Source organism: Chelmon rostratus, chromosome 22 (assembly GCF_017976325.1).
Source record: "Chelmon rostratus isolate fCheRos1 chromosome 22, fCheRos1.pri, whole genome shotgun sequence".
NCBI lineage: Eukaryota > Metazoa > Chordata > Actinopteri > Chaetodontiformes > Chaetodontidae > Chelmon > Chelmon rostratus.
In genome coordinates, this window is record NC_055679.1 from 3,828,315 (window position 1) to 3,854,299 (window position 25,985).

The window sequence follows — 25,985 nt, forward strand, 5'->3', positions numbered from 1 at the left end:
GAGACATGTTTAACCAATTTATTCATGAACATACACGTACAGTTATTGAGTACATTAGTATTTTGTAGCATAGCATTTTGCCTCGACAACAGCTGTTCAGAAGGACCCTACAGAAACCCTTTCACGTCCTTTTCCAATGAACATGACCTGAATACTCCCTGCAGAATGAGAAGTACCCTGGCTCTCCACATTGGACACGATGCTGTCCAACACAACCAACACTTGGCTGTTTTCACAACTAAAAAGGCATTAAAAACGGACAGGGAGGGAGGCAGGCTACGGTTTCTTCTCGGTCCCCCTCCTGGCTTTAAGTATTGCTCTGACATGCTTCTCTGTGGCCTTCTGGGTAACAAAGGAAGGAGTTTAGGGTAGGGAGGGTGGTGGGTCATCAGCCAACACAATGGCCTTATCACACTTCCCCTCTTTCTTTCACAGTGATAAAAATGAACCAAGACCTCAGGGGCTGGGCTGAGGTCCATGTGAGTCACCTGACCAGTAACGAGTTGACGACACAAGAGGTCAATGTCAGACTGATGAGGAGGAAGGGGGTTTTGGTGAACCTGACATGTCGACAAGACACCTCAAAACAAGGTTTGGCCTCTCCATGTCATTCACTGTGCTACATCTGCCCAACCCTGTTCCTTCAAAGTCTCTCTGAACAGGCCAAGTGTGCCTCCCCCAGTAAAAGAAAAGGCAACGCACTTCGTAACCAGATAGCACAAGTTGAACCCTCCACGGAGCAGGGCTGCAGCACCGGCCTCCGTGCCCGTTGAGGCAGGGGGCGCCAAACAAAGTGCTGCTCACAAGGGATACTCAGACAGCTAACCGATGACAGGACGCCACTGGTACACCACACGCTAACACAAAGTGCTATAGAAAAGACGACAGCCACGCCACTGCGAGCCTACGAGGAGCCTGAAGCACTGGGTAATTGGGGCTGGGGGGGCCCCGAACTGGCCATCCTGCAAACTGCCTCATCCCCTTCCACATCTAAAGAATCCTCTGGAATGTTAAAGAGACTCGACCAGGCTGTACCGAGGCCTGGGAGTGACCGATTGAGTGACGATGAGGTCGAAACAAACTTCATTTTTATTCAATTTAGACGAGTCCGTCCAGCGAAAGAGAAGTGGACTCCTTTAGAGAGAGGTTCTCCGGCGGTGCCAGCCAGTCTGCTTACTGGAATGTATCAAGAGTGGAAAGTAGTTGAGCACAAGTGGCGCAGGAAGTGGCCAAAAACACCAACTCCGGATCCCATGCTCAGCAAGATTAGATAAACTGGAGTGGACACCGGGCTGCAGGTCCTCCCTCACTAGAGCTGGAAATGCTACAGTGCTTTTACAAGTGCTAAAGGCCCCACTAAGAGTAAAAAAAAAAAGATTCACCTGGGACAACCAGAACTGACCAACCTGGAACTTTGGTAGGAGGAAGAGGAAGGGGAAAAGGGGGGTGGGGATTATAAATTGACGTCGCCGCGATGCAGTCTAAACCACAGCTGTTGTCTAAGAGCAAATACAACAAAAGACTTCACAAGAACCCAAACTAGTTTTAGCAGTGAAGAAACAAGATCATGCTTTTTGAGGGAGAGTTTTTCCTGTATTCTATCTATTGTACAGAGAAGGAGGAAGAGGGAAAAAAACAGGTCTAGTAAAATACTATGTATATTGAGCCACACAGCTCCCAGTATATTACCATGGTTTTGTAACAAAAATCTTGAAACTTTTTTTTTTCTTCTTCAAATTCTCTACCAAGAAAAATACAAAACATTATAAGGCGGTAAGTAACTATTTTTTTAAGTCTTTTATTATTTATTTTTTTTGTTTTTTATTTGAGAAGCCGTTACAGTGCAGTTGATCCTCAAAGGCAGCCGGGCCAGGCTTCACTGCTGCTTGCACTCAGCTGGGGGGGCTGCATCCTTCTGTAAGAAATCACAGGGAGTGGGGCTGTTAACACAAAACTACACAGACACACACAATCACATCTACACACAGCAAAGCCATCTCAAGACCTGAAACATTCAACAAGCTTAGAATCTCTCAAACATCTGAAACTTTTGTCATCTCCTGACTGTCCTGACACACACAATGACTCACAGATATGAACGTGGAGAATGTGACACGTTGAGATCAGACATACGATGACAACTGTGGTTTGTCGTCGCAGCCTTAGGAATGCAATGATTCCAAACTGGGCTTTGGATCTTGTCGTCTTAAGTGATCCATGATGGTGTCATCCGCCGTGGTACAAAGATTCAGGAGGTGTTTTTGAATTTCTTTTCTTTTTAATATCAAAATATCAACAGAAAAAAATGGGATGTCGAAGGGCGGATTTAAACCGACATCATATTGATATTAACACACTGGAGGCCAATGAGCCATTATGGCACTCTTGGTTTAAAGTGTGTGTTTATGAATAGTGAGTGAAGAGCTTGACATCTTGGGAAATAAATGCAGTTTCAAGCAGAGTTAGATCAGAAGATTGACACCACACCCATGTCAGTCTGTTGAATATTTAGCTGGAGCCTGGAGACAATTAGCTTAGCATAAAGACTGGGAACAGCTTGGCTCTGTCCAAGGGTAACAAAAGCAGCTTATCAGCACTTAAGTCATAACTTCTTTATTTAAATCAGTACAAAGACCACATAACCACCAGTACAACCACAAATCGTTCCCCCTGCTCAGCTATGCTCAGTGGCTGTTGGCTCCAGCTTCTTATTTAACATTAAGGTATGAGTGTGCTATCGAGCTCCTTATCTTACCCCTCAGGGTGAAAGCAGGTTTCCAAAATGTCAAACTCTTCCTTTAGCCAGTTAGAATCAATGCTTTCGACGTGACCTCCCTCCATGTTGAATGATGTGGAGAGACAAATAGTTCACTGCCCTTCTAAGCCCTCGTTCACATGTCCGCAGGTATTTCTTAAAAGGGGCTTATTTCCTCTCATCTACACAAGCACAGTTTAAAAAAAAAAAATCTCCTTTTGTATGAAAACAGAAAAACACACATGAACACTGTCAAGAACATGGCACACCCACAGGTGCAATATAATCCTCGACCTTAAGACAAGCCAGCCAATCAGAAGTGTGAATAAATCCATTTCTGGCCACTAGAGGTCCGACCCTATATTGCAACCAGATCTCGTCCAAAACCAGCGGTGTTGGTTGTGTGGTCTGTGTCATGAGAGTGTAGAACAGTAACTGTATGTATGAACAAAGGAGACAACGGAGCACTCTGTCTTCACAAGGCAAAAACTCTCCCTGTCGACATGTTTCAATTTAAACAAAGACAATATAAATCCTGTTGTGTTTTAACCTTTACTGTCACGCTGACTACAGCTTACAGCGAGGGCCCAGCCAATGTACTGGTTGGGCTTTTAAAAATAAATAAGCACAAACCAGACAAAAGAACATGACACCAACAAACAGAGCCTTCAGACACACTAAGATACATAATCTCCACTGGTTAATGATTCAAACGTTTGGTATTTCTTGAAGTTGACAGAAGACTTAATGTTGGGATAGAACTGAGTGAATGGAATTAAAATAGCTGATCACCTGCCAAAGGTTCTTTATCTGGTGGTGCTGCTGCAGGATAATGAATGAAAACACTTCAAACAGAACCTCAGACCGCTGTGCTCAAATCAATTAGCTGCCAAAACCAAAGGCGACATTCGAGTAAATAAGGGATGAGAAGTGCACAGAAAGATCATTAAGACCCCATCATTCTTGGGGTAGGGCGTCCTTCCAGCAGACATTAGACAATTCTAGAGGTGATGGCACACTGCAGCTGTTCAGGCTGCTCTCGATGGCCTGATGCCATACTGACTGAACAGTTTAAGGTCATTTCAGCTATTGTGCACTACAGTTGACTGCAGCTGAACTCTGCGCAGGACAAGATTTAACATACGGTTCCGTATTTTGAACAAAACGCCAAAAGGAACAGCTCTGCTGCTTTTTTAGACAATAACTTACTGTCTGACAGACTTCTACTCTGGATGTTTTTTGTTCTTGTTTTATCTGCTGCAAGCAAGTTTCTAATGAAAACAAAACAAACGGGTCGTTTTTGATGACAATGATGGCACCTTCAGTCTTTTTTTGGCATGTCTTGTAGTGGTAATGTGCCAACTACTGGTTAGGCCTTATTTCAAACACAAACAGCCCCCCAAGGCCACAATCCCAGCATCAAAACCAGATCTGTAGAGAAATGGCAGCTGAACAGAACCGATGTGAACTGGAAGGAGGATTAAAACCATGGACGAATGGACCAGTGATGTTTAAATGGGTATTAAAAACAAACATCCATAAACAAAGCACAGTATTTATGACAGACACATCTTCATCCTGACAACAACTCAAAACGAGCCTGCGTTTGTGGACGGGACAAGTTCAACATGGTGGAGGAAAAAAAAAGACAAGGGAGGGCGGGCTGGACTAGCTTCAACATACAGAAATAATACAGGTGCAAATGCAGAAGTCACTATGGGTTAACTTCAAAAAACCAACAACAAACCAGTGGGTTAGTAACTAGGGAGGGTGCAGCACGGCGGCAGAGCAGGAGAGTGCTTATGTGGAGGGTGGGGGGTGCACAGAGATGGATGGAGGATGAAAAAAAGAGGAAGACGATGAAAGCAAAAACCAAAACCGAGAGGGTGGGGTGATGGGTGGGGGTGTGATGGTAGTAAGCTGACAAGTCACGAGCTGTACCTACCAGGATAGGGTTATTTTTCTACTGTCACCACTTAAACCTAGTGAGGAAAAATTTAAAGAGTAGCTGACAAAAGATGCCAAAGTGACCGGAGATGAAGAAACATTAATGAATAGGAAAAAAATAAATAAAAAGAAATAATAGAAAAACTAGCAGAATACAGAATGTCAAAGACATTTTTGTTTAGCAAAGCAGCAAAGGTCATGCTTGTTTCTATCGTGTGGTGTCAAACTTACAAGCTGCTCCAGTCTGGTAATAAAAAAGCCCCTAAACTCAATCAACACTTACCAAAAGACCCTAAACCAGAGTTTGTGTACGTCATGAGATTTTCACAGTGCACTAACTGTGCAGCTACAGCAGCAGACACACATGTGGCAACACTGTGATGCTACACTTTCAATACATTATGTATCAAGAGACTTTCATTTGTCTTATTGTTGCCTGCAATCCTTTTGAGCTTGCACAGCTTTTCTTTTGTACTGTTTATTCTGAGTTTTTCAGCTACATTACCTCCATCAGGAAGGCAGTGAAGCAGAAAATATCAGAGAATAAAACAGCCTACAGGAGAGGACCTGTTATTTATTTGTCTCAGTGGAATTGCAATAAACCTCGCTGTAATTGTGTGTACTTTGATTCAAACGTTTTTAATCAGGCCATGGTTTTTCTACACAAATAATGCATTTGAATATTGCCAAAACATTAACATCTATAACTAAAATTAATATTTTAGGATAACACTTTACTGGTGTCATCATCATTCCGCTAAAGGCCAACTGGATCTGTGTGCTTCTTAGGGTTAAAGGTTTTAGTAGTAACATGCAACAATCAGACTTCAGTAGCTGCTGAACAGTAATTTTGAAAATACAGGTTCAGCATATGGTTAAGATAATAGTGAAAAAGAGGAAAAATATCTACTAGGAGTGTTGGAAGCCAAATCAAGATCACAACAACAAAAAAAAAGCTGAAGCAAACCGAAAGCTGGTGTAAAATGAGATGCATTTGACAGTATGCATTCTGTATGTTGAAATCTGACTAGTCAATTTAGGACAGCTGTTCTCTACCTGCAGCTCAGGAAACCCGAAAGGCACTGGAGGGTGCAAAACGTGTGTCACTGCAGCCGCATTAAAATTCACTCATGAACTGTGGGAGGCTTCCACGGACATCACTGCACCTAGCAACGGCCTCCAGGAGGCTCTGCTTTACTTTTTGGAAAGAGCATCCTGAGCCAACAAAGTTGAGAACAGCTGAGTAAGATCTTTCTCAGGACACCAGAGATCTTTAGAGAGGGGAGGGGCTGTGTGTGTGTGTGTGTGTGTGTGTGTGTGTTGGGGGGGTGATCTCACCTTGGGATCATAGTCGGGGTCGTTCTCCTCATCAGCCTCCTCCTCACCTTCCTGAACACACATCACAGAGCAGGACTAAGTTTCCTCAGCGTCTATCACAGCACTAAAACCATGCATCTCTTGTATGTTGTGGTCAATCATTTTCTATAGTAGTCTTACCTCATCGTCCGCCTCCTCTCCCTCTTCATCATACTGTAAAACACAAATGTAAAGATTAGAAAATACATTTGATTAGAGTGGAGCTCATTACAGCAGCTGAAAAAAGAGCATGTTTTCGCCTCATCTGTTCCTCTGACAGAGCAGAACGCAGTGAAACTTCTCTAGTGGCGGCATGTGTTCGTTCCAGTACGACCTAGTTTACAACGAGTTCAGCCAAACTGCACGAGCTGGCAGGCTTGAGCTCGGAGGCCAACACTCACGTCGTCGTCGTCGTCCTCGATGGCCTCTCCTGTGAAGTAGAGCACAGCTCGAGGTACGATACGCTCGCGGATGAAGTGGCCGATTTCAAAGTCTGCAGCCAGGACCGCCTCTGAGTCTTCATCCTGAACACAAATAAGTTGATTTATGCATGTTTTTTTTTGTTGTCCCTTAAAACAGTACTGGGTTAGGTTTCTCTGGAAAGCATCCTGGGATGCAGAGTTATGTTCCAACTGGCTTTTTCAATTTAGATTTGAGTCTAGTTTGTCAAATACCCACCTTTTTCAAGCCCAGGCTCTAACAAGTCTTAAATATTTACTATACCTGGCAACATTTATATATTATTTTGCTTTTAAAATTGAAATTTTGTTGCTTAGAGCTGCTGAAAGATTAACTTGAATAGATTCAATAAGGAATTTGAAAGAACTTCGATTTAATAAGCACATCTGGTCGAGAACCCAACCTCAACTGTGCTGGACCCTGAGCAGTCCAACATGACTCAGCAGTTTCATGCTACTGGATTTCTTTTCTTTTTCCTGAAGCACACCATTGTGTTTTGACTGCTAGCTGAGTCTTCTCTATATTCCCATTAAAAAAAGAAAAACACCCATGGTCTTATTTGGAAAATGACACTAGCCTTAAAAGAGATAATGGTGGTATTAGTCAGCATTTGTCTTATGAAACTGCATAGCCTGAGCTTTTTTTGAGACTAAATATCCTGCATTGCTCTATGCACAATGACTCATGGCAATTAGGGAAAAGCTGATAAAACCTTGAAATGCATAAACAAGTGCACAGGAAGTACAAGGACTTACCAACTCTCCATTTTCTGGAACTGCAAACAAATGGAGAAAGCTTAAGTTAGTTCAACCACACGACTGTAGCAGACACAAAGACGGTACAGGTGTGACCCCGGTATGTTTAATATTCGTGCTACGTCATCCTTACCCTCTGGTGGGGTGAAGAAGTTGAAGAAGGAGTCGTTGGGGACTGTTTTGGTGACCGTCCTCACTGTGCCGCGGCCCTTGTGCTTCTGTTTCTTCTTGATTGTTTTCAACGTGACGTTCTTGCCCTTCGTCCAGTCGATCGTGCAACTGTGGTGAAACACGAGGAGGCGGCAGCGGGAGAAGGCAGGGTCAGTATCCGACATTTTAAATGTCAAGTCTAAATGACATCTTGGGTTTATTTTAGGAATCTAGCTGGTGAGGTTTGTTGATGTCAACCGAGAAATGACTCAGGAAAAAAAAAGTCTGAGATAATACAGAAACGGTTGGTACGGGTCAGGATGGCTGCTGAGGGGGCGTTTTATTAAGTAACAGGCCAGGAGTGAAAATGAGGCTGACATTTTAAAGAGTACGAAGAACTTCAGACAGTATGACTTATACAAATAAACTATGACAATCATATTTAGAGACGACTAACACCACAGCGATGCAAATTAGTATGAAAAGGAAAATTGATTCTCTTATCCAAAAAAAACATGTTTATGACTGAATTTACTAAATCAAGAATAAACAAAAAAAACTAGGTTTTAATACTCACCCTGTGCAGCCCATGATCTCTGGTCCGTCGAAGGAGAAGGGGTCACTCTCATCGGGCTCTGACCTCATCTTGTAGGTTTTCGTCAACACTGTGTTTGTGAAGAAGTCGTTGGCCTCGAAGTGGAACTCTAACGTGAAGCTCTGGGGAACACAAAACCAGATCCCGACGGTTAACGGCGTCAAAGTTAACCGACCGGTTTCAGCCATTTAACGCGAGTCGGGCTCACTCACCATGGGCTGTCCTGGATCTGAGAATTTTACTTTAATATCTTGTAAATGTTTAAGGATGGGTTCATCGTGTTCCTGAGGAAAGAGAGCAACACAGTGTTTAGCAGATCATCCAGCAGGTATTTCTGCTTTAAATATTTGCCTGGAGTGTAACAGATTTCAAAACGTGTGTTATCCAACTTGGCCAGCAGGTGGAAGCACACCCTGATTTTTCATTGCTGGAAGCAAATACTGTCTGTGACCCATTTTCACTGCCTCCCCCAGCAGCCGTCTGGATGAACCTACCTGCAGCATGTCACTGAGCAAGTCCACGTTTTTGAAAACCGTTAACCAGAACTCGGGGATGCCTTTGGGGTCCTCCTTCTCCTCGTCTTTCTTCTCCTCCTCTAACTTGGCCTTCTCCTTCATCTCTTCCTGGTTCAGGGAGACATGTTCTCTTCAAAATAACGCTTGCTCAAACATTTTTCCCTTCACATATCATAGAATATGAAACAGAGTTCTTCATCACTGACGCCCACAAAGACAGCACACAGCAATGGGGACCAGACAAAGAAAAGAAAAAAAAGAGCAAGGGAACTAGAGCCTTTAAATGCTATGAAAAACCCAACTGCTATAAATCATACTGATTTCAACTGTCCTCTTACAAATCACTGAAATCAGTGACAGCAATGTTATTAGTCGCATGCAGCGTTGCCATTTTGGGAAGTGAAGTGTAGTCTGCTCTGGAGGAGACTGTTAGCTGCATGCATTAAATGTGAAACTAAAAGGGGAAAAAAAAGAAAAGCGGGAAGCCAAGTGTTCAGTCAGACAGGAAGCATGCAGGTGTATACGTCACCTGTACCTGCTTACTTACTGTCAGCTCTTCCTCCTCATCTGCCTTCCATTCACATTCTTCATCTGTAGGCTCATATGCTGCTTTCACTATGTCACTTCTCTGCACAAGAACAGGAGAAACCAAGTCAAGTTAAAGTTGGATTGGTACCAGAGGCCCTCCAAGTAATATATATTTTACTAATATCCCGTTATGTGATTCTTATGAAAAAGAAAATTTAACAAATGTCATTGTTTTCCATTTATATGAGGGTTTTATAATTTAGTAGAAGATGTTGACAAATGAGAACAAAGGCTATTATTAAGTCAACTCAACAAATCTATTAAGATTTAAGTGAACAGGGTCGATCTCGCTTGATGTTGTACCATGTTTTGATCACGCACTCCTCCGTACTGAACGACACTGTCATCACTGCCAAGTCATGCCTCTAAAGCAGCATAGCAATCTGATCTCTAACCAATGGTGCCATTCTCATGTAACGACAAAAACTGTCAGGTTTGACGTGCAGTCTTACAAGAGTCATCTTCAGACTACTGGCCTTGCGTTTGGGAAATGTCGCGCTGGTTTGTGTCCTTTTAATGGGCCCCGGGGTTGAGACACTATATTTAAATGCAGTGGATCTCACCTTTACGTGGTTTGTGACAAGATTAAATGTCAAATATCTGAGCTACCATGATTTCAACCACAGACAATGTGAAAATGTATAAATAAATGGCAATTTATCCACAGGAATCTCAACTACAAACAATTCTGGAAAAATCACCTCTCTGTAGTTAAGTGATTTCACTGGGCACTGAGCACAACACAGGATATGATGAAGTCAAGTTGAGCTGAAATATTTCCTTAATTAACCTATTGTTAAATTTATCTGCAACAAATCTGATAATCGATTAATTATTTAGCAAATTTTTAAGCAAAAAAAGCCAAACGTTCTGCTTCCATCTTATCAAACATTAGCAGCACTCCAACAATTCATTTATTTTCTTCGTCTACGACTAAGACTTTGTGTTTTCTACAAAACAATGTGAACTGAGCATTTCTCGATCTCCTGGCATTTTAAAGACAGAAGAATTTGCACAAACAAAATTCCACAGTTAAAGCCCTGAATTCAAGTGGAAATAATAAAATGCTATAGCCACTGTAGCAGCATTTCTGTTTACAGCATCGCCTTCGCAGAGATGACCCGAACGATCCCTTTTATATCTGAGCTCTAAAGTGGAGCAGTGAAACTGCCTGAGCTGCTTCAAAGATAGGGCTGTGTGTGTGTGTGTGTGTGTGTGTTGTTTTGACTGGATGTACAGCAGTACAAATCAGAATAAACATGGTGGCCCGATCAAGGCAACAGATGCTGAGGGAGAATGTGTCAACCACATGTTATGTGTTTGACAACAATATATAACGGCCTCGTTTTCTTGTCCAGTTACTCGTTTCAATCAAAGTTTTTTGATACTTTAAATGGAAACTTAATTGTAATGACAATATCTTCAACCGTATTTAGAAAAACAGCAGTGAACAAAAACAACACATAAAATAATTTTAGCTAAACAGAAATATGCTTCTATAACAAAGAGGTGCTCAAAATCATTATAACTACAGAAACAGCGCCAGTACTGAAAGTCACAGTAAAGAAAATGTATAAATGACGTACTTTGTCGAAGAGGGGCTGGTAGAGAGCTGCGTACTTTCTCTCCAGTTCATGTACTTCTTCGTAGAACTTTGCCTCAATGTGGGCACATTTGACCTGCAGGTTCTTGAGGGCATTTACGCGTCTCTTTACGACCTTTGGTAAACTGTGGGATGACAGACACGAACAGAGAAGATGTGAGTACAATCCTGGGAGAATCCCAGCATAAAGTTCAAGGTTTCTTTTTTATTTCACTCCAATGTGACGAATCTGAGCATCCCAACACAGTCAAAGTATACTCAAAATCAAATGAAAGCAGCTGGAGTCAGTGTTTGTGCAACCCTTTATACAATCTATAGGTACATAGAGTAATCATTTTGTAATTTGGTCCCATGCTTGTGACAAAATGTGCTTAATGGGGAGCACATATTACCAGAGGACCCTGCCACAGAAGTTAAGCTGCTGAGAGCTTTAGAGCAGAGCAGCACACTGCTGAGCACCACTCTCCCCAGAGGATCTCCAGTAAGTCAGGGTGGCCTTCCAGTAAACAAACTGAAACCATGCCAGGAACTAGTTTTATTGAGATTTGCTTCATTTAACAGAGTGAACAAAGGATGTCTTGCTTGCACACAGAACTATTGGTTTGAGGAATTCATGAGCTAGTTCCTGTTGTGGACGATGCAGTGGGTTCCTCTGGATTACAAGTTTAAAAAAAAATATTGTTAGGACATTTTCTAAATTCTCTTTTAAGTGATACACTGAGGCCTAAAAACACTTTAGAGCAAAACCTTCCATACAGACAACATTCAGGCAACAACTACAACCTTATACAGTCTTGTAATAAAGCAGTATTTGAGGTTTTAGGTCTCCGCTCTGACTTGTAACGCCCTACTGCAACCTGTGACCAGAATGTAGGTTGGCCTTCTGTCGATTACATAATATCTGTTTGTGTCTCACAAGATATGCGTCACAAGATTGTGTTATTTACAACAGTTAGTTACCTTGAAAACTGAATTGTGCTCCACAATTAGTATGGAGTCCAGCATAGATCGTATACCTGAACTTACAGTGGTTCCATTATAAACATTTTATCCCATAGAATATTTGCATTTAGTAACTTAATAACCTAATGGAAGTATTTTTTTTCCCCCCCTTTCAGTTGCAGTTTTGAATGTTTAGATGTTAAGTTCTCTAATCTTGTTTGTACTAAAAATTGAATGTATTTTTCTTATCAATACTACACAGGAAATCATTGCAAAATGAAGTTTAGGACTAATATGACCTGTATAAATACAGGCTGAATTAATGAATAGAATTTTTGTTGATGCTATTACTGTTGCTGGCAGGATAGCATTCAGTTTAAAACAGAAAACACTGACATATGAAATGACTAACATAGCTTCAGTGCTGCAAAGTTTCAACAACCATTCGTTTTGCATAGATATTAATGAAATCCAATTTCTTTGTCTGGGGCCTCAGACAGCCCTGCTGGGGCTGAAGCCTTGAACATCAATTGACTTATTCTTGAGCTGCAATTATGACATGATAGTGGTCACCAGGCTCCGAGAACTGTAGTGAGGCTGCACTGACTCAAGTTTCTCTGCAGTGTGGTAAATTAGACCGCCTGCGCTATCCTGGCAAGGGAATGCATGTTTGGTCCCAAGTGCTGGGATGTTGTAACTGTTGAGTTTGTTGGCGACTGCCAAATACTTGACAAGTTGATCAAAGAGCTGCTTGCTGCTGGTTTTGCTGAGAAGAGGAGCAGTGGGTGGCACAGCCCCGCGGCAAAGATACACGACTACATTCACACAGCATGTCAGAGACAGCTATCACTGACTGTACCTCTGTCTGTAGGTTATTCTAATAATTTAGTCATCGATCTGGTGCATCCAGTTAAACCATGAGTAATATAAACGTGTGATACCTATAAAAAGCATTCACCCCCTCTTCTTCAAGCTCAGTATTAAAACTTAAACTGAATCACAGTGGGTGTTTATTGGGATTTTTTGACAAAGACAAAAACACACTGACCCAATGTACAACTGCAACACAAAACAACTGATTCACAAGTAAATATTTTGTACAGGTGCAATGGGCTGAATCTGTCTCTCATCAAAATAGCTGCGTTCATATTTCTGCAAGTGTTCCAGGCATTAATTGCTCTTCTCCCTTTACACAGACGACTGCACCTCAGGAGACCTGTGTGTTAAAACTGAAGTCTGCAGACGACAGAACGGCTATCGGCCTCATCTGAGACGGTGACGAGTCTGCATACAGACGGGATGCTGAGCAGCTGGTCCTCTGCTGCAGTGTTGTGGAAACCATCAAGTTTCTGGAATCCACAATAGGTTTGGCCAATACGTAAAGATTTTCCAACGGGCCACCGTCAGCCCAACAACAGACATTTGCCGATATACTCTGGAGGGATTGCGTGCGGCGAATTCAAGTTTCTCTCTTTCACCGAACTAACATGAGCTTAACTGCCCATTAACTAATTGCAAACCACACCTAATTCAAACTTGACAGAAAAAACAAAACTCTGTTGAAAAAGATCTTTCATTCACAGAGTTAGATGAGAAAATATTCTGATTCCAGATTATATTTCCCAGCTGCCTCTCTATGGCCTCATTGTGCTACTGGGTTAACCCGCTGAACAGAGCATGCCGGGAAAAAAAACAAGATCGGCAAATACAAAGAAATGCCTGTGAAGCAGTGCCAGTTTTTCTGCTATTAAGATGGTTTGTAATTGACCCAACATGGGCTGAGACTTGACAATATTGTCATGCGAGCAGCTCAGCAGTAACACAATGAAACCTCACTGTAGCCTCTGCATGGACTCAGCCAGGCAGTGGCAGGTTGAATGTTGGCTGCTTTAAAGCATCTTCACCTCTGGATTCAGTGGTTTTTATCTTTTACTGGAATATTGCTGCTAAACATGAATATGACTGAACTTTGCTTGAACTTAATTTGCATAAAAGCTCTGCTACTCAACAAGGCACAGTCGCCGCTTAGGAAGCTAATTAGCATGTAGTATGCTACTGGAGAAGCAAAAACACCCACCTACCATCCAAGTGCGAGTAAATGATTACAACCTTTGACTGCCCGCAGCAACAGGACACAGTGTGCTTAAAAAAACAGCCGCATCCAAGTTACTGACAAAGTTTCAGATTAAAAACAAACCCATTATGTTGATTTTATGTTTTACACTGAATCAAATATTATACAAAAATGACAAACAGGAATGTTATGATGGAAAGTGGAGACAACTGTAGTTTTGACCAGTAAAAAGTGTTAACCAGCCTTCTGCCAAAAAGCTTCAGATCAGATCAGATTCAGTTGGCAGCAAACTGCTATTAAAAGCAGCTTCCCTGCTTCAGAGTCCTTACAGATACTGAACATCTGACCTTGCTCTATGACAACTGCAGATGGGAGCAAGCTGCATAAATGTGTTCAAAGATTAACTTCCTAAAAAACAGATTTCATCTCACCTCTCCATGTACCCCGATGGTGAACCGTTTAGACCATCCAGTCTCTCCTGCAACGCGGCCAGGATCTGTGGATTCTGCATCATCTGCACAGTCAGCTGACGAGCTGAACACACAAAGACACATATACAGTCAAAAGTGCAATGTGAAGGCAATTAAACCAATAAAGAGCATGAAAAGGGACGTGAACTTGGAGGTTTGATTGAATGAATAAGCAAATACATGTTTTGGACAAGAATCACTGCAGAAGAACACCACTTTTATTTCTTTTAGTCACAGCGTTTCCACTTCCATTGTCTTGGTAACAACTCATTGATGTGCATGCATTTGTTGCTTTGTGCTGGATTTCAGAAAGTAGAGAATAAAGCACCACTGTGTGGTATGTCAGTTTCCTGCTCAGAGTAATCAATCAGCTCTCAATTAAAATTTAAAATGTTCCCTGCATATTCTACCTTTTGTGCAATTTGAGGTAAATAAGGTAAACACTGAATGAGGCCACTAATGTGCATTTTGCCAGTGCTGCAAAGACACAAGAGGTGGCAGTCAGTAATAAAGGGTGCTCTCTCCCTTCGTGCAACCAGACAGGTGACAGATGGCACAATCGGAGTGCCCCGACACATTGCTTGCACCTATCAAAGCTCAGTCGGATCACTGCTGGCAGGTGAGAAGATTAAAGAGATTGGAAGTCACTTTTCTCTGTTGGCACATCCTGGGCATTTTGCTTGTAATGTGTTACCAGCTAGCATAGAACAGATGTCCAAGTTTCTGCGTCCACTCCAATAAATACACCTATGCTTGTCTGAATTCACACAACACAAGCTATTGGCTGAATGCTGTGATAGAAAATGCTTCTTTTAGTGGATACATCAATGTGGGTCAGCCATCACAGGGCCAGCTGCCTTTTTGTGTGCCTCACCACACATTGCTCCTGCACTTTCTGACCTTGATCAGTCGTGATGTACTGCTTGATACAAGCCAGTTGCATTTCAACTTTTTGTCCTCTGTCGAGAGCCATTCTGAGATCCCATCTTGAGACACTGATGATATGCATCTAACAAGGCCTGTTGGGGCCATTTTCTTTCATCAAGTCGCATAATAGCAATGCTCTGTAGGTGCTCGTGGAGTTTCGGATTGCATCATCACATATGCTCATTGAAAAACCTTCTAGGCTCTTCACTGTAAATTCATGTGCAATGATACCAAATTTAAAGGTCACTGTCTTTACTGCTGTGACTGGTGTATTCCAGTTCCTCCCGTGCCACCATCTAGATCAGCATGGTACAAACACTTGGTTATGTGTTTGATCCCAGTAACCCTGCCAAGTTCCACCCAACACATATGCAGCGCTGCAATGATTAATCGATTACTTACCAACTAGTAAACTGATCACCAACTATTTTGAAAATTGAATTGTTTTGAGTAATTCTTAAGAAAAAAGAAATGGTAAAAATTCTGCCAAGTCCAGTTTCTTAAATGAGAATATTTCATCACTCCTCTATGACAGAAAACTGAACATCTTGTATTGATTGTATTTGGTTTCAGCCTTTTGTTTTTAAAGTAGTTCACGTCCACAAATCTGATGAGCTGAGCTGCAATTTGTGGGTCCCTCCAAGTTACTGGTGTCCCACGGCAGCCTTGATGTGCGCTATGAGATTGCACTGTATATCAACGTTGGCAAGCTCTAAGTGTATTAGTCATGCATTTAAAATCTCCCCTCAGCTTTCAGACCTATGTAAGGCTTTCCTGAGTGTGGGGTCGCTATGACAGATCAGTCGTAGGCAGTCAGAATGAGCTTTCTCTCAAGTTCGGCTTTTAAAAAGACTTGCTATAAATACACATGGTCCAACAACATCTATATCTATCCACAGTGAACTGGGAGTAGGCTAATATATGAAAAAACTGAATCATTTATTGAGCATCAAAGGATGCATAAACAGCATCAAGATTCCAAAAAAAAAAAAAAAAAACGGATTAGTGCCTCCCAGCTCTTAATGACAATTCAAAATCATGTCATTCAAATAACTGTGCTCAGTTTAAATACCAGGCAGAGGGACAGAGTTCAGACTGTTACTCTACTACCAAAATGACATTTTTATACAGCTGAATGATTAAAACTTGCAAAGAGTGCAAAAATCTTGAGGTGATGTATGAAATGATTTCATACGTCTAAACTGTAGAATAATGTATTCTATCATGCAAAAAAAATCCCATATATTTTTAACCATGTTTAATATGAATGTTAAGACATAGACCCAAAAATAACCGTTCTTACATTGCTGGCAATTACACCGTAAAAAATCATTGCAATATCATTTTTGCAGGGTGAACTACCTTTGCTGTTTTCATCTTCTCCCGTCTCCTCCTCTTCCACTTCCTCCACATCCTCCATATCTGCCGGGTCCATCTCAGCCTGGTCTTTGCTGCTCAGGGAGGCACAGAGGGGGAGGAGGTTAGAAAGGAAGGTCAGCCAAAGCAGACACTTCAGACAGTTTGCACAGAATTTACACCAACTACCCAAACTACTTCAGGCATTTATAGGGAGAAGCAGCTTTGACGAGCAACCAAATACTAAACTCATCTTAATTCCAAAAACAACTGACTGGTGAAACTGAAAAAATTAAGATGGGAAACTTGTTTAGTCTTAACCTACACAAGAAAAACTCAAATATACACCTGAATCTTCAAAGGATGAACATGAGGATAGGTGTGGGCAATATGGCCACAATCGTTGATCACAATATTTGTAATTTTATATCGTGTTAATGGTACATGTCACAGTATAGTAATTGAGTCTTCTTTTAATTGGGACTTCCATGCAAACAAAAACATCTGCCTCACATGAGACAACACTTGAGTAAAAAACAAAAGACTAGAAACAGTCAAACTAATTTCCTTTCACAATGGAGGCTTATTCGTTCAAAATGAGAACAGCGATGCACACAGTCCTGCCACCCAACTCATGTGACTTTACGAGGCAGCTCGATTGCTACATCGCACTGCCTGCCCTTAATATACAGCAGAGACACTGAAGCTGTTTTCTCATCTGAACTCTGGACAATGTCGGCAGAGTCGGGTCATGTCCCTTCACACATGTGCCGCTTTTGTCCGTGTTAGACGCGTGCTGATATACTGGAAATACTCCGTTTGGTTTCGGAGAGGGGTGGCGCCTGGGTAGAGCGTGTAGAAGGAAGATGAGGACTCATCCGTGATGACTGTTTTTGCATCTATGTCAATACTCCATGTTTTTGGATGTATCCGCAGTGTCAACGAATGGGTGGAAAGCAACATACAGTGGACACATTTTTACCATTGCATGGTACATACCGTCCAACCCGAAAGGAGAATGATCGGTAGAGCTTGACCCTGTAAGCGATAGCCGCAGCCCTACTTGCTCACGGGGACATTTGATGGTAAGTGAGGGAAGGAAGAGTCCAGTCATATCCCCTGCCTAGATAATATACAATTTAAACCATGGGATCAAGTGTAGCTCTAAAAACACTCCAGCAGTAATCAAAACGGGAGGCTTTTTCCCCCATGATGCTGGTCTAAGCACTGAAACATGACACCCCACTTTAAGATGCAGAGAGCTCAATACTAAACACAACACAGCTTCAGCAGCAAGGCCCAGCCTTCTCCCGTCAGTCTGCTGCACGAGGTGAAAATCGATGGCAAACAGTGGAGCAGAATGTGTGTGAGGAAGACGGCATCTGCCCATGCGTTGTGTGACAACCACTGGAGCATCATGCCTGTTGGAAGGATGTTTAGGTCCATCATTCAAATGTTGTGAGGTGTCTGGTACGTGTGTCTAGTGTGTCAGACTGCGACATTGCAACTTGAGCCCGGGCGTGGCATCCCAACCAGCCCCAGCCTTAATAAACAACTGTACCCGTAAGGCCTCATTGAGGGTGAGCCTGCTGCACTGCCCTCTATAGGTTTGATCATGCTGCATACCTAACCACGCCCAAATCAGTTATGTTGCATATATTTGCAGCCCACATAAGGCACCTAAACCATTAGAAGAGGAGACAGGAGACAGTGTTTGATACAGAGCAGCAGTGGTCAAAGATATACTTACTTGTCAATGTCTGCCATCTTAGCTGAGTCTCAAGTGATGCTAAAAAGAGAGACAAGAAAGTAGTTAGTTTAGAAATACCAAAGGACACAAACCACTTTCCACTAACATTTGACTTTCACCAGATCAAGGTCAAACAGCATTTCTAAATAGCTCCTGATGCTAACTTCAAGCTGCTTAGAGCAGTAAAGGGGTGTAGTGACGTGTAATGAATGACAGCCAGATTTGTTGGTAGTTTGATAGCAATAATAAAAAATAAACTGAGCTATTACAACTGTAAGCCTCTTTGACGTCACTCAAGAGATTTCTATAGATTTTTAGCATGTTACATGGCCCTCGTTTTTAATTTCAATTCAAGTTTAATTTTATAGATGTCCCGAGCTCTGATACAGTCTGCTTAAATAAAGCTGATCAAAACCTGATCCTTTCTGTACTCTATTCTACTGTGTTTGTCCACCCCAGCCTGCTGGTGTTGCAGTGCTGCTCTCCTTTACAACAGCCAGGCGCCACGCTGAGAATTCTGCTGCAAAATGAGTGTGAAAAATTATTCGGTCACACCGGCTGACTGACTCTGTTCTGACACCTGGGTCGGCAAAATACACAGATCCGCTAAGCTCCTGTGCCATTTGTCATTATTGAAGCTCAGTGTACGAAACATTCAAGGAACAGCTTCATTTTTAGCTGGCGCTGACATGCCGCTTTCTCCAGTTACAATGACAAATGTGCGGGTGGCGGGTTATATCAGCTGTCGCCAATTAATGGAATTCTGTGAGTAACTTGATGGTCAAAATTAAACTTGGCTGTTGACGGGTTTGTGTGCTCTCCATAAGCTGGTGTCCGTATTCATCAAAGATTGTTTGTGGGCTAAGAACTTCTGTAACAGCACTGTAAAATCACACTGAGTCCAACAGTAATGTGTCTTCGCTCTACCACTTTGCATCATGTCCGTTTCAGGAGTTGCAATCTCCAGTTGCGCAAAATCAAGTAGCTTGTGAAAAATAAAAAAAAAGAGGTTTGTCGTTTCACTGTATGAGGTACATATGTAATCACATTTGATCTGGTATTGGCATATGGCGTATGAATCTTGCACTACCTGTAAGACATTTAAAATGTTTTGGGTTTTTTTTAGAAATGCTGGTGCACACATGTAGTATAGATTAGGTTCCCCTCTCTAATCAAAATAATGTTTTCATGTATTTGGGTCACACAGTCATTAAAAGCTATTACAACAGCTGTGTTGTACTTGAGTAGCCAACTGATTCCCCAAAATATTTTAGTGTGTCACACTGAAAAAGCGTCAGGAAAACTCCAGCCTTACTAGAACAGAACAAATACTTAACACATTTTTGATTACGTAATCCAGATTTTACATAAAGGCTTTAAACTCTCCGACTTTTAAAATCATCCCGAGCATTTTGACGGAAACAAAATCACAACAAAACTCTACTGTTGCAAAATACTGCTGTGTGTGCACTGCCACCATCAAAGAGGCAATACATGAAAAATGCATATAAAAGGAACCCTATGCAGCAGTCAACAACACTTCACTGACAGCCTGCAACCAACGTAAAATCAAAGCAAAGCACAACCTTTTCTTTTAAAAAATAACTTAAAAAAAAAAATAACTAGCAGCTGAAAGAGACTCACTGAAATTATTTTAAAAAACTGTGCTGTTAAAAGACTGTCTTATCAGCAATACAATAACACTCCTTCCAGAGTCTAGACCAAGTTTCCCAATAAGGCAGTCAGACTCAACTATCGTGCAAGATATTCTTAAAATTATGGGATTTATGGAAAAGTGCATTACTAACCTATTGTCCCAAATTTGAAAATGAACAGTACAATTCTTCTTCCATTCTTTTAGGAAGGCCCTGTGAAACCAGTAATCTCACTATAAGTAACCAACAAATTGATCACCTGCAAAAGCGTGCATCTATTAAAGCCTTTCCTGCACAAAAGAGTGCAGTCCGGTTGTGTGTGTGTGTGTGTGTGTACGCGTGTATAGATGCATGCAAATCTGTATGCTTATAAAAGAAGTCCCTTTCTTGGATCAGACAAGATGAACCCTGGCTGTGACTCACCCACCCCTCACCCCCTCCTAGAGCCTTCTTCCCTCTACAGAGATTGATTACCTGGCATTCTTTTCAGAGGGGCAGCTAAGGGAGACTTGAGCAGGCGATTGTTGCCCAATAAGAGAGTGAGGCAATAGATCATGACCTGGAAGTGACAAAGGTGTCAAAACACACAATCACTAAGGTGTCTGTAACTCAAACCCAAAGTCTTTTTGGTGCTGGTTTATAGATGGGGAAGCCATGTGCTTTTCTAATGTAACAGAGCTATATGTGCAGTTCACTTAAGATGGTGGAAATTTTCTATATTGCTGTCAAACCAGAATGGACCTAAATTTACTAATGATAATTTGTGTGTGGTCAGACTCAAATATCAGCAACCTCCATTAACGAAACATCAGGTCACTATTGGTGAACATTAAAGTGATGTGTAATAAGTTACGCACAGGCCTCATAGCAAGTTCTGTATTATGTTGGCTGTTTGGGTCACTCTCACAAAGGTAGGAAGACAATATTCGCACACATGCACCTCTTACAGGCAGCACATGTTCATTCCACTCAATGTACACATTCTCTGATAGCAAATTATAATCTCAAGATCCTACCACCCACAGATTTGGGACTGTTTGGACAAAACAATCAATCTGAAGACATCACCTTTGACTCTGAAAACGTATGGCTGTGTTTCATTATTTGCTAGCATTTTATAGACAATTAAGAAAGATCTGGTTTGGCAGATTATCGATAATGAAAATATTTGTTAGCTGCAGGCGTACAACAGTTTACTTTTTGTAATTTTGCCTACCTTGGCCATACCTATGCTAGATATTAGATGTGGAAAATATTAATAGCACCTTATTTCAACCATATCGCCCAGTTTCAACCCAGAATCACACATTCAAAGCATAAATCTGGCCGCACTGGAGAGAATAGAAATACAAATATTGTCACAGAAAATGTAATTTTCACTTCCTTTGGCCAATAAGGGAAAAGCACTTTTCTTAATGCAATGTTTATTACCCTGTTGTCTCTCATGCCCAAACATCTGAACAGCTTGCGACACAATAGTGAAGCAGCTAGTGGCTAAAAATAGCTAAGGCTAATCACCAAACAACAACAAAAAGGCACAGAGTAGTAATGCTATGATGATATTAGTCTGTACTGTTACAGGAGTAGTTTGTGTACTATCATTTTAAACACACTGCCAACACAAAACAGCCAGTATAATTTGCTCCTCTTCATTCTCCAAGTTATCCTACCTTTCAAAACAAGCCATGCCAAACATTGTGTTATGGAGGACTTTATGCCCATTAAGCGCTCGGTGCAAGATTTAAGTTGTAACTTATGTCTGCACTGGAACCATTTCTGCAGGTCAGCTGCAACCCTTCAAGTGTTAATAGCGCATCAACTCTGTCCCAAGTTAGAAATTAGGTTCAAACTAGGCTATGGTCAACCTTGCATATAGTTGATGCAACCCACTACTGGTCTTTGACTGCCACCCTCCTGCTGGCTTGTCATCCTGTCTAGTCATTACTTGCATTCACCTATCACCCCAGGGGTAAATCGCTTGTCCCAATGCACAGAACTTCAAACCTCTGGAGTCACGCATGACCAGAAAATTAGACACAGAGAAGAACAATTTTCAGAGAGCTATTTGAACTGAAACCAAGAGAAGGCTGTTAAGTCCTAAGAATTTTTTTAATGGAGAGGATGGATACCCTTTCAGCACAGCAATCATATCATCACCATCTCTCTCTATATATATTAGCTGGCCTATATTCAGCTATTACAGCAAGATTATTTAACTACAGAGCTGATGTGACAGTTCACTGAGCTCAGAGCAAAGTCACATGGCAGATCAAATTGTTTCTTCCTCCATAAGGGGATAACTGATGAAGAGAGCTGTCTATGTGTTGACTTTGATTTGTGGCTTTAATCATGGCCCATTTCTCAAATTAGAGTTGCATTCTGTCACTTTTTAATATGGAGAGACTGTAGGGCTTTCACTTTTTAGTGAACAATGGTCTAAATGAACAAATGCACAGGCATGAAAAAAAAATAAACGCACACATGCCCCATATCACACTGCAATATCTAAAGGTAAAATGACACCCACCACCCTTGCCATCTTGTGTTCTCTATTATGGCAAATTAATGATGGGAAAGTACTGTGGAAAGCTCTTAGCGGCAGCAGACATTTTTCAAACATACTGTTGTTGCGCAAAATGTGCTGACAGGGAGTTTCAAGTCAGGGTCAATACTTGCTTTTTAATGGACAAAAATAGTTGCAGGTAGACAATGCACAAACTGCTCCACTGGGAGACAAGGATCCAGCATTTCAAAAGACTGCACTTTGAGCCTGTAAGGAGTTATGTATTGTATTGTATGTATTATGTCATGTGTCACTGTGCAGGTTTCTGGAATACCTACATGTGCTTACCTATTTCTATGCAATACTTTGTCATTTCACACAACAAAGACCTGAGATCTCATGACCAAAACATCCACATGTGATGTGTCCAAATGATGAGTCATTATATGAGATCTATCTAAATATATCTAATATATTTGGCAAACAGTACAGCTTTAACAGGTCAGATCCAATTTGGAAAGGAACTACCAAGTATCTACAAATTAGACCTTTTAATCATCTCAGTCCTGTCACAGAAAACCAAAAAACACTGAATAGTCACGACAGACTTCATGTTTTCTCAGATCCGGGTATGAACATTACCAATCTTATATGTACGACTGTCCTTTTACTTTCTGGGACAGTTTTTTTCCGCCTAATCCTGCCCAGTGACCACGTGTTGCATGCTCAAGTCTAGCAAACCATCAATGACTGACAAAAAGCCCCTGGGTGGACGCATGCCTGCTCGCTCTGAGGCTACATTTTCAACCTTTTTTATGTCCCGAGCGGGCAGGTCAACCTGTTGAAACGACGTCAAACAACGAGGGTCCGCTCGCTGCCCTCACGCACACGAGCGAGCTAGTAAACAGGCTAACGTTAACTTTAGCCGGCCTGCCCGGTCTTGTCACGGCGCTGCCTCGATGTGTCTGGCTAGTCGAGCTAGCTCATGTGCTGCTAGCTTGATGCGCACTACATGGGCTGAGCAAGTGGGAGGACCAGCTTCGACAGACACGGTGCCGTAGCGAGAAAATATGGGCCAGTTAGGAAGTGATGCCAGCGCTCCTGTGCCATGTTTTAACCCGCATTCGGCATGTAAAATTACCGGCTAACGTTACCCAGTCAACAAAACGCCGTGTACTGTATTCCTGTAAGTCCAGACCGCCACCCACAGTTCCCCACCCTGGGCATCATCCTCCAAAAAATAAGGTCAATTCCAAAAATACAAGATATAAGACACGTGTCAACAAATGTCGAAAAACGCCGACAATTGCGAATATTATAAAACGCTTTGTCGTTTCTATCAATGCAATGATTGTCAACACAACACACGGGAAGCAAGCATACATAATAATCGTTGTTTTATTATTTTTTTAATCGCGTGTAACGTTAACACACATCATGGTGGAGCCAGTCTCAATGGCTGCTGCCGCTGTCTGACTTCACTAGCATTAGCAGAGAAAAGCCGTCTTTCTCCGCCGCTCTTCATGTGAGCAGCTGAATTGTGATTTCACTTCTGAAACGACGCACAAGTTCGGGGCGTTGGCACCGGGGCCATTTCCAAGTCGCGTCCCTTACCTTCGCTTTCTGGCCGTGGGCTGGACTGGTGAAGCGGCTCTGCGCAGCGAAGAGGTCCCGGGGAAGAAAGACACTCCGCTCCGATGGCGGTAAAAGGGGAGAGAGATCCCGCCGCCCGCGCTCATATACATCCGACGTCATCACGTAAACCGGCAGTCACCGTGGCAACGCTGTTCATGGGAGGGGCTGTTCATGCGAGGGTGCCCCTATAGGGGGGAGCAGGGGGTGAGGGGACCGACATCACCACCATCGTCTTCTTCTTCTTCCCATCATGCTGACGCTCCTCTTCATCACTTTTTTTTCATACTTATCATTACAACCTGTCTCATTATAAACTGTCTTCATCACCATCATCATATTCCTCAACACTTCATCCATAAGCACCATCATCATGTTCAGCATCATCATCATCTCTCTATCATGGCCTATTCTCAGCAGGGGCAGCATTAGCGCAGTCATCTTCATCTTCTTCATCATCACTTGCTGGTGCAAGACCTCTCCATCATAAATGTGTCCCTGTTTGATATAGCTATCATCCTCATCCTCGCTTTCAGGGAGTTCAGGGAATTGGTCTTACTGTTGTACCACCTGTTGACAGCCCATATGATCACACTCACAGCTGACTCTTCTCTTTCCTGTGTTTTATTTTGTTCTTTCGCCAAATTAAATCACTGCTCGGTCATTTATATGTTTTCTTAATCAAAAAGCCGCCTGATTACTCAACTGATATTTGGTGAATCAATGGCAGGATGGGTCCTGTAGCTGTATCCAAGCAGGGTAGACATGTCTGCCTTTTTTAAATAATGACCCCCCTATTCCGGTAACAATGCCCGTGAAGAACCACAAAGAACCTCATTTTGTGAAGCTAAGCTTTCAAAGTGTGCACCTGCTACTTACAAGCTGTCAACCTCCTCGTCCCCACATTCGTAAACCTCTCTATTTTGGAGTAATTTCTTGTTGTAGTTGCTGCAGATTAAATTCTCTATGAAAATGGTTCATGTTTTCAGTTATGTCACAGCTGTCATTTGGTGCCACCTGAGTTCAAATTGTATTTTTCTCACCTGTCAAAACTAACAAAACTGAAGGAGTAAATATTCCAGAGTGCGAATAAATTGCTCCAAACTCCAGTGCCTGTTACGGGGGGGTCCTACTGAGCAAAAATGGTGTCTTGTATTCATAATATACAAGCTGATTTGTTAATAAATGTAGAAAACTCCAAACCTACATTACAGACAGCGATGAGAACATAGATGGACTCGTACGAAAGCCCTCGCTCTTGACCCTGGACGAAGCCAGAGGCAAAGACTGTGAGGAATTCGGTGTGATTCATCCGTCAGGCAGCACCAGCCTGAGTGTTACTAACACCAGACGCGCTCCTCAGCGTCAGCTCCCTCTGAGCGATATCTGGCGCGAGCCCAAAGGTCAGACCTGTCATCCGACGCTTCCCTAGAAGAGGAAGCCTTCCCACGTGCGCCTTCCATGTCAGAAACTCATAAGTGAATATTTCCCTGAGTCACGCCACGCCAGTAGCACAGGAATAGACTGTGGACCAGATACGTGGGGGCGTTCAGGGATGAGTTTCCGTCCCTGCAATACAGCTACACCCGCAGGTGCAACCACAGTTTGATGCTGGCGGTTGGCGAGTAGCAGTTTGAAGCAGCTGAAGAAGAAGTTTGTTTACAGACGCTTTTCGGGTTAACCTTCCTCTTTCGAAAAAGCCTTTTACAGCAAGATCAAATTAAAGCAAGTCAAGTCTCAGTCTGTAGCAATAAAACAAGTTCCTGCGTTATAAAATTCGGTTGGCGTTCACAATGGCTCTTACTTCACACTAATGAGGCCACACTTGTTTAAAGAGTTCATTTGGGAACTTGCAGGAAACAATCAAATTAAAATAACATTCTGGAACATTTTCTCTGACACAGCACGCTTAGTTTATCTGTTTTCATCCCAACTCTCTCACTCTTAAACATG

The 25,985-nt window shown here is 42.2% G+C and overlaps 1 protein-coding gene across 3 annotated transcripts; it reads right to left on the minus strand.

Moving 5' to 3' along the window:
- Positions 1-10: 10 nt before the first annotated feature.
- nap1l1 (nucleosome assembly protein 1-like 1) lies at positions 11-24,121 on the minus strand. Of its 3 annotated transcripts, none has more exons than XM_041964031.1 (15): positions 24,015-24,121; positions 18,243-18,281; positions 16,499-16,587; positions 14,171-14,273; positions 10,707-10,848; positions 9,080-9,160; positions 8,512-8,640; positions 8,230-8,301; positions 8,000-8,139; positions 7,406-7,551; positions 7,273-7,292; positions 6,460-6,582; positions 6,200-6,232; positions 6,041-6,091; positions 11-1,915 (listed from the first exon to the last, which is right to left on the minus strand). In XM_041964031.1, exons 2-15 carry the CDS (start codon positions 18,257-18,259, stop codon positions 1,877-1,879), a joined length of 1,185 nt encoding a protein of 394 aa, XP_041819965.1. In that variant the 5' UTR covers positions 18,260-18,281; positions 24,015-24,121; the 3' UTR covers positions 11-1,876. The 3 variants fall into 3 exon arrangements, with proteins under 3 accessions (XP_041819965.1, XP_041819964.1, XP_041819966.1); XM_041964030.1 differs by having other exon boundaries at positions 9,068-9,160; XM_041964032.1 differs by lacking the exon at positions 11-1,915 and adding an exon at positions 4,717-4,737 and having other exon boundaries at positions 9,068-9,160.
- Positions 24,122-25,985: the final 1,864 nt, after the last annotated feature.